Source organism: Jatropha curcas, chromosome 9, assembly GCF_041381405.1.
Source record: "Jatropha curcas cultivar XTBG-Jc1 chromosome 9, XTBG_Jcur_1.0, whole genome shotgun sequence".
Taxonomy (NCBI): domain Eukaryota; kingdom Viridiplantae; phylum Streptophyta; class Magnoliopsida; order Malpighiales; family Euphorbiaceae; genus Jatropha; species Jatropha curcas.
Window position 1 is genome coordinate 23,578,488 of NC_143159.1, and position 12,128 is coordinate 23,590,615.

Genomic DNA, 12,128 nt, shown 5'->3' on the forward strand with positions numbered 1-12,128 from the left:
TAATGTGTGCATATATATATATATATATAGAGAGAGAGAGAGAGAGTTTACAATTACAATCAAAAAAGAAAAAGAAGTAACATATTGGAAGGGTGATAGTTTTGTTAACTAAGCAAAGCATTTTTCTTTCACACTGATGACATCGAGGCAGGGGAAATCTTCAGTTCTCATTCACTGGCCTTCAATCACTAATTTATGATTCGATCTTTGAATTTGACTTGCACTTATAGTGCATACTTCAAATTTGACTTAAACAACGATTTCTTAGTGAAGGTAAGAACAGTTACTAAATAAAATTGAAATATCCAGAAATCAAAATGCAACTACAAATAAAATTTAAACAATTACTACCTCTCTGCAATTCAATAGGTATTGGTAAGCTTAAAACTAAAACTAGCATATGTTTAAAAAAAAAAAAAAGAAAAAAAAAAAAAAAGAAGAGAAAACTATATAAATATGTTTCTACCTAGCAAAATTTTGTTTTCGCTTTAAATCTATTTCTAGCCTAATATATCATGGCTCTTGAACAGCTCATGAACCCCCGTGACGATAATACAGTACTGACCGATAGATGGCAGCAACATGAAGAAAGCAGATGAGTCCTATGATGATATCGTCCAATAAGCCAACTATACCCAAAAATCCTGCAAAACAATGATCCATTCGTCGGTCAAGCAACTTTGAATCCAATTTTAAAACACTGATTAAGTAATTTGATTAAAAAAATATTAAGAGGAAAGTCACCTTCCGGGATAATATCCACAGGGCTGAGAATGTAGACAGCACTTAGTGTCATCTGTTCATACAAAATAGAATAAAAATCCATCCATATTCTACAGGAATGAGTCTGAAGCTCAAACCACTAGTCAATCAGAAATAAAATGCATACTTTTGTTCTTTAATCCATAAAATGAATGCTATTTGGAGAATGAAAAATAGAGGAGGTCTTGAACGTTAAACAAAACAGCAACATTAGATGCATTTTCTCCCACCTAACCAGATCAAATGGTTGCCAAGATGTAATGGTAAAACTGGATATGAAGTTACAAATAATAGCTATCTTGCATATGGTGCTCATTAGAATTACCCTCTGATCCTAGATTAGATCACATAATTATAGCACTTCAGCAATTTGGTTATTTCAGCGAGGCAAAATATATATAAACTAACATTTTATTTTTGCAAATAAATGAAGGATAAACATGTCTTTACAATGTGATTCCCATTCCCCTCTGGAAGCAGGTATAAGAAACTGGAGGATAGAAGTGAGTCATCATTCTGGGTTAGCCAAAAACACCTGAAAACTTTATTCACTGAGCAACATCGAATCTATACCAAGATGAATGCTATTCTGCATAGCTATGAAATGTTGTCATTAGCTTTTGTAACAGCCCCCTCAACCTCAAGGAATAAAACATTTAGGCATACATCAAAGCTGAGCTGGCAGCTGGTAATGTCCTTTATCCTTCATCACAATCATGAGAGATTCACACTAGTTTTGGAATTGTTGAAATCAAGATTACTATCTGAATTCAGACCCTGGCTAAAGCATTTGGATCAACAAGCAACATATATGAAGGTAAACCTAAATACATAAACAAATACATTAACCTGTGGATACCATGATATAATAATTTAATACTTTAATAAGATTTCTTACTAATAAGAGGACCACTGATAGAATTAACTCCGGCCCAAGGCCCTACAAGGTATATATTCTAGAAGAAATAAAGGAGCTGTGATTAAAGGTGTGAGTATTGGGGAACAAGCACAGGAATACATGTCACCAAGTTAGTTATCAAATCATCAGACAGCAGTATTTATGGGAACAAAGAGAATGATGAGGACATCTTTTGGGAATCCAGTTACTTTGGGCAGAGGAATCTGCACAGGCTTGGCCTGGGGCTGTGTTAGCCATTTATCTTCTTCTTCTTCTTGTTTCTCCTATTATTTTTCTCTATTTCCACTTTCTTCAAATCTTGTAGACAGAAAGTTACTCTGATACTTGTAATCACCTTATTTGGATTCATTAATCAAATACAAATCCGATTTCTGCTGCCCCACTGTTCTGTGTGTGTGTGTGTGTGTGTGTTGTGATGATTTGGTTCTGAGCCTGTTCCTAACTCCAACAACTACCTGTATTTTATGAGTTTGGAGACCAAATTGCAAAGTGCAAACTTAAGTTTTTGCATATAAGAGAGAACTCAAAGCACCAGTGCAAACAAACATTCAAGTTCAATAGGTGGCTCATCTTATGTATAAGCTTAGCAAGAAAATCCACCTGAGACAAGCCTCGGCCAACAAATTGGGAATAGCTACGGGATCCATTTTTCACCATTTTGCTTTGGTTGCAAAAAGGTTTTCTACTAGCTTGTCGCTTTATGATGTTTATCTTTCATGGATACAGAAAATGAAAGAGAGGACAAACGTATATGTACATATAGACACACACTCACATACATGGAATTTAAAAATAACAAAATCAAAGATGTACAATGTGTTACGTGCGAGAGCTAAAAATCTGCAATGAAAGAAGGACAAAAAGAAAAAGAAAAAGAAAAAGAAGCATACAGTAAAGTTGCCAATTTACTTAACTGCAATATAGACACGTGCCCTGATGACAAAAGGAAGTGATCTTTGAGGATCCATCATTTCCCGTAACAACCTTCGTAGCAGAAATGGAAGGTCTTGCATTCGCTGCAGATAAGAGAATACATGTGTCAAAAACTGACATCAAGTAGTTAGATGTGAATTTGATCATAAATGATAAAACATATTTAAAATTTCGTATATCATGATCTAACACCATCAATCAATCATTTTTTTTTTTCATTGACCTTTTCTAATTTTATTACCTTTTGTGCATATGTGTGTGTATAAGAGAGATAAATGGTAACTTCAAAACTAGCTTTTGAAAGAGGAGGACATGGCGAAAAACTTCATCCACTAATTTGGACAAAGTTTATGACTATGTAAAGATCAACTATAGATCGACACACACAACATCGAGAGATACAAAGCAAATTAGATAGACAGAAACAACTGCTACATAAAAGCAGTTCATTGCACACATGACAAAGGGATTATGAACAAGGGAAGGTTCATAATGAAATCAGAATCCACCCCAAACTATTCATAAAGCTCCAAATGATATTTCTTTTTTGACAACTCCAAAATGATATTCTAGATAAATTAAAATATAATTGCAATTTGAGAAATTGGTACAAGCAAATATCAACTTCCCTGGTCAGCAGGAAAAAAATATGCTACTACCCATCAAGCAATTAATGACAGAACTAAGGTAAATGTTCTATAGCTATAAGCAACTAAGGTTAAATCCCTTAGACTTATGCACTTTCTGTAACTTTGCTTTTACAGCTAGAAATCATATTTACTAACATACTTTGTTCGTTTTGGGTCCACAAACAAAAAAAACAACAAAATATTTTAATGCATCCATTAGATGAGAATGTAACTCCAGTCATCAGCAAAATGAGAAAAAACCTGAATGAATAGTGCAACCAAGGAGAATGAAGAAAGAGAATGAAGAAACAGCTTTTTTCTCCTCTACTTTTCGTTTTTCCATTTTATCTAGTAGGGAGAGCAAATATCATATATATGAGACCAGGGCATTGATAAGAGTGCTGAATAGGAGCAAAGATGTAGAATGTGGAATACACAGAAGCAAAGAACATAAACTTAGGCCATTATATAACTTATATACAAAATTCATAAGACATCAACTTTTAAGCATGTATAGAAGTATAAATGAGTCGGAGGAGAAAAGGCTGGGAAAGGGGTAGGAAGTATGAACTGAAACAATCACGTGCACTGATTAGTGTCAAAATTCTCCCTGTTAATCAGAATGCTCCACTTTCTATCGTTAAAATATTTTATCAGGCTCTAGTTCCTTTAGTAGAAAATATTAGCTGCATGAAATAATCTGCTTAAATAAAGGCAAAGATATCATAGCTTGTAAACATACAGACCTGAATTAAACCAGTGGTCTGCCCACCAAAAAGCCGATTATAAGTTTCAACCTTTTGCAGAATCTCAGCAACCTCAGGGTTATGGCGCTCCCTCTGTGAAGCTTCACTAGGGACCAACAATGTGATTTGACGACGACACAGTGGACATTTACATGGTTGAATAGCAGACCCATGATGCCAAACTAGCATAATACAATCACCTACAAAGCATATGAAGGGGGAGGGTAAAATTACTTAAAAAGTTGAATGATATATCTGGAACAAAAACGCATAAAAACATATCCTAATTATCATTTCAATATGCTTAAAAAGATAGACGGATTTATAAATTTTAAGCTCAATAGTAAATAGACATTGGGTTCTTCATTCACATGTTGGCACCTTCATGTAATTGTGATTGAACTGGTAATTTTCCTTGATTTTTACATAAGCAACCTAGGCACTTCAAGGTTAAGCAGAAATGAAAAAATTGACATATTCTGATTAAAAAAAGAAATTCAACTTCATTGAAGACTGCCAATTTAATAATCAAGCACTAACAAATTGAAGGATCATTACTTCATATTAATGAATGTTAGATTCCGCACAAAAAAATATTTCTATTTGAAAATAATTAAAGTAGAAAATAAGAGAAGGAGACAATTTTTTTTTTAGGTTTTGCATTTTTGTTGCAGGGAAACAAGAAGAAAGGAAATTGGAAAAATACCGCAAAACCAGTGAGAGCAATTGGCCTGGCAAGGGACCTTGAACCGTCCATGGCAGACCGAACACCAATCGTTGGCCGGAGGTCCGTCCATTCCCCTCTCTTCTCTTCTCCTTCCTTCAACGCTATAAAATTACACAAAAATCTCTATCGCCAATATTGCTATTTGCTAGTCTTTCTCTCTAAGTAATTTTTTTTTTTTTTTTTTGTTAAGAATTTTTGAGGGTCATAGCTAGGCATGTATAAGTTCCGAATCGAAATCAAACCGATCAAAATTTAGAATCAAACCATGATCCATAGTGAGGGTTGTATTAGATTAAGAGTTGTTAGATTTTAAAATTTCAATAATATTCAATCTAGATTTCTTTAAAATCTATTAAAATTTAGGAGGATGTATTGGATTAAAATTATGTTAGATTTTAAAAAGATTGTTAGAGTTTGATGGAACTAAAGGATTTTCTAAGATTTTCATATATTTCACTAGAATTCTAAGTAGAGTTTTATAGAATTGGTGAGACTTTTTAATAGATTCTAATTGACTTTGATGGAATTATAATGATTTTTATATATCCAATCAAAATTAATTTCAGGATATAATTGAACAAATAAAAAAATTTTGAGTCCAATTGAAAACTTGAAAAACAATGAGGACCAAAAAAATGCATTATCTTCTCTAAAATCATTTTCTTCTTCTTAAAATCTTACCACCATGGATAGTGAAAGTCCTGCAATTGCCAGCGTCGTTGCCGGCCATCCTGCGCCTCTAGAATAGTCACGCGTTACCAAACGATCGGTTCGCTTCAAACTGAACTAAATCGAGATAAAAAAACAAACAAAGTTTTTTATCAGTAGACCAAACAGAATCAAATTTGCCTTCTGAACTGAATTGAATTGAACCAATCAGTTCGACCAAATTTGATCAATTTTGCCTTTTGATTCGATTTTAAGCCTAACCGATGGATTTCTTTGAAACCAACTCAAACCGAATAATAAATTGGTTCAAATTGAATAAACCAACAACCAAACCTTTCTTAAGTTAGCTGACTAAACCAAACCGAAATGAGTTGATTCAATTTTCAATTTGATTCGGTTGGTAAGTTTGCACACCCCTAGCGATTGTCTTGCCAGAAAATCGCATGTTTAAATATTTTTTTTAAATTTAAAACGAAAATTAAAAAAATATACTTAGCACTCTAAAATCCAATGAAATCTTTGGGTTGGAGGATGAATTTGTGAATGACTCTTCTATTTATATCTAGCGCTCTAAAATCCAATGAAATCAATAATTTCATAAAATCCATCCAAATCATCAATTTTTTGAATATCATCGGATTTGTATAAACATTTAAAAAGTCATAATTGAAAACCATTAGATTTTTATGGATTTTATAAGAGTCTGAATTGAATACCATAAAATTTTATAGACTCTAACGAAATCTAGATTGAATACTATTGGAATTTTAAAATCTTTTAAAATCTAATAGTCCTAATCTAATACACCCATCTTAGTATTCAATTCATAAAAATATGATGGTATTCAATTATAATTTTTTAAAAGTCTACACAAATTTAATGACATTTAAATTGTTGATGTAGGTGATTTTATAAAATTATTGATTTGATTGGATTTTAAAGTGCTAGGTATAAATAGAAGAGTCATTCACAAATTCATCATTCAACCTAAAGATTCTGCTGAATTTTAGAGTGTTAGTTATATTTTTTAATTTCATTTTAAATTTAAAAAATTATATTAAACATGCAATTTTTTGGCAAGATAGTCGCTAGAGGTGTGCAAACTTACCGACCAAATCGAATCGACTCATTTCGATTCGGTTCGATCAACTGAATCAGAAAAGGTTCGATTATTGGTTTATTCAGTCTAAGTCGGTTTCATAAAAATTCATTGGTTGGGCCTAAATCGAATCGAAATAGCAAAATCGATCAAATTGACCAAACTTTGATTCAATTTAGAAGGCAAATTCGATGAGTTTGGTCTATTGATAAAAAAACTTCAATTGTATTTTTTGATCTTGATTCGGTTTGGTTTGATTGTTTGCTCACCCCACGACTGTTTTGAAGGATGGGATGGCCGGCGGCGACGCTGCCCATTGCAGACCTTTCATTGTCCACGCTAGTAAGGTTTTAATAAGAAGAAAATGATTTTGGAGAAGATGACACGTTTTTTAATCCCTCATCGTTTTTCAGTTTTTTAATCGGGCTCAAAAACCTTTTAGTTTGTTCAATTAATTCCTGAAAGTAATTTTGAATGGATATATAAAAATTATTGTAATTCTATTGAAGTCAATCAAAATCTATAAAAAAAAAAGTCTAACCAAATTCCATAAAACTCTAAGTAGAATTCTAGTGGAATCTATGTAAATCTTAGAAAATCATTCAATTCCTTTAAACTCAACAATTCTTTTAAAATCTAACACAATCTTAATCCAATACACCCCCTTAAGTTTTTAAATCATAACTGAAGCTGGATTTAAGGTTCGGTTGCAGTTAATTATATTTGATAATTAAAACCGATGGTTTCAATTTGAAATCAGTGGTTCCAATTTGAAATAGTTAAAAAAAAAAGATCACAAATGATTTTTATTATTAAAATTAATTTTAATTTTTACTATTAAATGAGAGTAATTATACCATCACCTTAAAAGTAGTTAATATAAATATAACCCGTGAATTGTAATTGGAAAAAAAGAAAAAACTTAAAAAAATTGTTCCTCATTTAAAAATTTTTAATTTAAATCTTTTACGCTTTATAATATATATTTTTTACATACAAATTATACAATATTTATTTTTTAAAACTCCCTTATAAATTTTTTTAAAAAAATTCTCCTTCACATCTGTAAAAAGAATGGCAATTTGAAGGGTATTTTTTTGAAATAAAAAAATTTATATATTGTAACTTTGTAACTTCTTAATTTCGGTGTTAAATCAGAATCAAACTGAAATCTGCGATTTTAAAATCATCTTTGAAACCGTTTAAAAGCAGTTCGGCTCAGGTTCCACCTTCTTTGAAATCGAAATCAGCAATTTTGCAATCAAAATCGGCGGTTCTGGAACTACGGTCATCCTAGCCATAGCTATGGGTAGGCATAATTATATTTCGATTCAAATCAAAAACAAAATGGAACCGAATCGGTCAAAACCGGTATTAAATCATGGTCAATAGTTTTTAGTTTCAACTTCTAATCGAAACCGTGTACTTAAGGTTCGATTATATTTCTTTATTTTTAAAACGTAACTAGCGGTTTGGTTTAAAATTGCGATTTCAATTGAAACCGTGAACAATGTGTTTTTAAAAAAACTTGCAATTTATTTTTTATTTTATTATAATTTTTTAAAATAAAATTTAAGAACTCTTATTAAATTAGTTTAGTCTGTTTCAATAGTAATATTTATTATTATTTGAAGAAAATCTCGGGAAAAGAAGAAGTGACAGTAGATAATATTTGAGATAACTGGAGAACTTAATTTTTATTGATTTACTTCAGCAATATATATAATAAAGATGACAACTAACAGAAGCTAGAAAATAGGAATAATAACAAACCACTAATCACACTACTAACAGCCCTTGAAACTAGGACAACTATCCAGGAATAATTCAAACTATAATAAAATCAGAATTAATTAATTAACAGTTACAGTCAACATTATTATTATTATTATTATTATTATTATTATTATTATTATTATTATTTATTCAAGCTAAAAATCTAAAAAAAATTTAAATTATTTAATTTCGGTTCAAAATCGAAACCCGCGATTTCAAAACCGTTTTAGAAATTCTCCAAATGCAATTTAGTTTTGATTCCACCTTTTCATAATTGGAATTGACACCGTTTTAGAAATTCTCCAAATGTAATTTAGTTTTGATTCCACCTTTTCATAACTGGAATTGACAGTTTCGAAATCGAAAACCAAAGTTCTAGAACTATAATCATGTCTAACTAGGGGTAATCGATCTAGTTTGGTTTTTTTTTTTGTTTGGTAATTCAAATGTTCAGTGCGGTTTAGGCTTGAAATTTTGTATAAATTTGATTCAGTTATAAACGTTTATATATGATTCTAATTTAAAACCGATTAGGATTAACCAAACCAAACCAATGTGTTTAGTTTAATTTTAAAAAAACTTCGGTTTTCGGTTGAAGAAAAGAGGAAAGTTTGGTCCTTTTGTCCCGATTGACATCCTTAATTATAATTCAAAAAAAAAAAAAAACATTATTCTTGTTTTGTTAAAAATATACTTTTTTTTTTTTTTAAGTTAAAATGGGAAATATTTTATTATGAAATCAAGAAATCAAGTAGAACAGGAGGTGGTATAGAATCCCAAACTCCCAAGCCAGCTTCGAAATGTGTTCCAACTGCTAACCTATGTGCAGCCACATTCGCAGACCTATAAATAAAATTAAATTTGGCGACTGGTATCTCAGACAAAAGAGATCTGCAGTCCTGAATTATCAAACCAAAAGCAGACGAATCATTTGTAGAATCATTGTTGATGGCATTGGCAACTGATTGAGAGTCAATTTCCAACAAAATATAATTCCATCCGTGATCCTTGATCCAGCTCAAAGCTTCTCGCACGGTGATGGCCTCCGCCACCGTAGCACTGAAAAATCCCGGAAATCTCCACGCTTTGCTAGCAATAAACTCAGAGGCTGAATTTCGAACTATTGTGCCAATACCCACATAACCAGTAGCCACTCCAGTTGAGGCATCTATATTCACTTTTAACCAATTAAACGGAGGTGGAGTCCAAGTACGATCAAAGGTGACTGGAGAAGGAACCACCAAACGATGAACCTGAGCATCCTTCCATGCTCGCCAAACTCCCGTAGTTAGAAGAATTACCGCCCCTGGATTCCTGTTTCTTTGGCGCCATACCATATCATTCCTAGTGACCCATAATGCCCAACACACCATAGAAATATAATTCAAGTTCTCCAAAGTGGATGACGATGAGGCTTGCTGAAACCACTCCCCAAAAGACGTAGCCGAAGACCACCGATACCCAAGATGGGAAAGAGTCCAAACCTGTCTTGAAAAAGGGCAGTTGATAAGAATATGAAGAGTTGTTTCAGAGTGTCCAAGACATAGAGGGCAAATATCTTGAATGTCCATCCTTCTAGAGCGTAAATTTCTCCTACAAGGAAGAACATCACATACGGCACGCCAAATGAAATTAAGTGCTTTGGGAGGAATCTTCATCTTCCACAGTCGAGCCCAACATATAGAAGACATAAAATGTGATGCAAGAGGATTATGCAGAAGTAACCTGTAACCACTCTTGACTTTGTAAGTACCTTTTGCATCAAATTTCCAACAAACTCGGTCATCTCCCATCTGATTGCTTAAAGGAATAGAGAGGATACAAGCAACATCTCTTTCATTAAATAAGCGTCTAATTCGCTCAACATCCCATCTTCTGTGCGCAATAAGATCCGAAACCAAGAAAGCAGTATTATTTAGTGGTCTAGGAGTGGAGATAAAAGAACATTCTTCGTCAGGCAGCCAAGGAGAATCCCAAATAAATGTGTTGGAACCACTACCAACCCGCATATATAGTCCTTTTTGTATCAAACTCTTTGACCCCCAAATACTTCGCCAAACATAGCTTGGATTTGAGCCGAGATCAGCTTCCAGATAACTACAATTCGAAAAATACTTTGCTTTCAAAACGCGTGCAGCCAATGAATCCGGGCTTGCCATAAGCTTCCAGCCCTGTTTACCCAGAAGAGCTATATTAAATTCATGAATTTTTCGAAATCCAAGCCCTCCGAACAACTTTGGGATGGCCATTTTGTCCCAAGCAAGCCAATGAATGCCTTGAGAATAATTTCGCCCACTACCCCACCAGAATCGATTCATGATACGTTCTAATTCTGTACACAAAGTCTTGGGTAACAAGAAAAGACTCATAAGATAATTAGGTAAAGCCTGAAGAACCGTTTTTAACAGGACTTCTCTTCCCGCACGGGAAAGAGACTTGAGTTCCCATGAGTTTAAACGCTTCCACATTCGATCCTTTATATAATTAAAGACCTCTCTTCTGTTTCGCCCCATATGTGATGGTAGACCCAAGTAAGAACCTAAAGTATCCTTCTCTGTAACTTGAAGTAAGGAACATATGTGACATCCTACCGAGTCGAGTCTTTGCATAGTCGAGTCTTTGCATAGAGTCGAGTCGAGTTGAGTCGAGTTGAACCAAACCCGGTTGGGGTAGAATGGGATTATTAGTGGACTTACTTGATTGAGAGAAAAAGAGCAAAGTGTAAGGATTAGGATTTAATGGCATTAAAAGAACAAGCTTGAGTATTAAGTTGTAGCTTTTACCCAATTGAGGTACCATGTAGTAAGTTTCCATCATTTATCTTGATTTTGTGATGACTTACCCGTAATCATCCCATTCACTTTCCCATTGTTCATCTTTATCTTCATCTTCTTCATATTTCTTCATCCATTTAGGCAACCTCAATTTTCTCCAAGTAAGTAGAATTACTTGCAGCTTTATGTTATTCAGTCTCTACTTGAGTTATATTGTAGATAAGTTATCAGAATTTTGATGTGTATAGGAGAAGGGAGTTCAAAGAGTGTAGAGAAAAGAAGCTAGAACAGAGCTCACGCGTTTTTGGAGTAAAGGTTTGATATCTCTTATTTTTATCATTTTCTTTGCATGAGAATTTGTGTGGTGTGTTGCTATTGAGACAATATATTGCTTCATGTTGGAGACTGGTAGTGGTGAGAAAACAGGGGAGGTATTGAGTTTATGTTGAAAACAGGGGAGGACTTCATCTTGATTTTGACCCCAGTTAATGATGGAATTAGGAAGTGTCATAGAAGAGTTATTTGTTCCTCTATGTGTTAGCTTTGCATGGGTTTTTGAATCACCCAAATTGGATTTGTATATTGAGAGATATGACCAAAAGAGTGCAGACTGCGCAGGCTGGAAACGCGTCGCGACCTTGCACTGCGCAGGCTGAAAGCACGTCGCGCGCTCGCGACTTTGCACTGCGCGCGCGCGACTTCCACTTCAAACTCTCTGACTCTCAATTGGCACATTACGCGCTCGCGACTCTCAAGTGCGCGCTCGCGAAGTTGGCCCTTGGCCTGGAAGCGTTCGCGACTTGCACTGCGCGCTCGCGTAGTTGGCATGAAAACTCACTGTCTCTCATTTTGCACATTACGCGATCGCGACTTCCATGTGCGCGCTCGCTACTTTCACCTGAAACTTACTGTCTCTCATTTGGCACACTACGCGCTCGCGACTTTCAAGTACGCGATCGCGACTTGTGCCTGATAACACACTGTCTCTTATTTTCTGCATCTCGCGCTCGCGACTTCCACAGGCGCGCTCGCGACTTGGCTTTTTCCTGCATTTTTGGACTTTCTTTTTCTATGTAATTGGATTCTTTGCTCAA

At 34.0% G+C, this 12,128-nt stretch overlaps 1 protein-coding gene across 1 annotated transcript; it reads right to left on the bottom strand.

The window, feature by feature from the left end:
* Nucleotides 1–283: 283 nt before the first annotated feature.
* Nucleotides 284–4,898, bottom strand: LOC105644310 (E3 ubiquitin-protein ligase RNF170-like protein). Its single transcript, XM_012229619.4, has 5 exons — nt 4,696–4,898; nt 3,990–4,189; nt 2,596–2,697; nt 745–796; nt 284–644 (listed from the first exon to the last, which is right to left on the bottom strand). Exons 1-5 carry the CDS (start codon nt 4,784–4,786, stop codon nt 532–534), a joined length of 558 nt encoding a protein of 185 aa, XP_012085009.1. The 5' UTR covers nt 4,787–4,898; the 3' UTR covers nt 284–531.
* Nucleotides 4,899–12,128: the final 7,230 nt, after the last annotated feature.

Bases quoted from the DNA above. Each gene is read 5' to 3' on its own strand.
- LOC105644310 (XM_012229619.4), bottom strand. From the start codon at position 4,786: ATGGACGGACCTCCGGCCAACGATTGGTGTTCGGTCTGCCATGGACGG. The intron at 797-2,595 runs GTTAAGTAAATT...TTGTATGAACAG, and splicing joins GGGCACGTGTCTATATTGCA to ATGACACTAAGTGCTGTCTA. The intron at 645-744 runs GTGACTTTCCTC...ATTGTTTTGCAG, and splicing joins TGTGGATATTATCCCGGAAG to GATTTTTGGGTATAGTTGGC.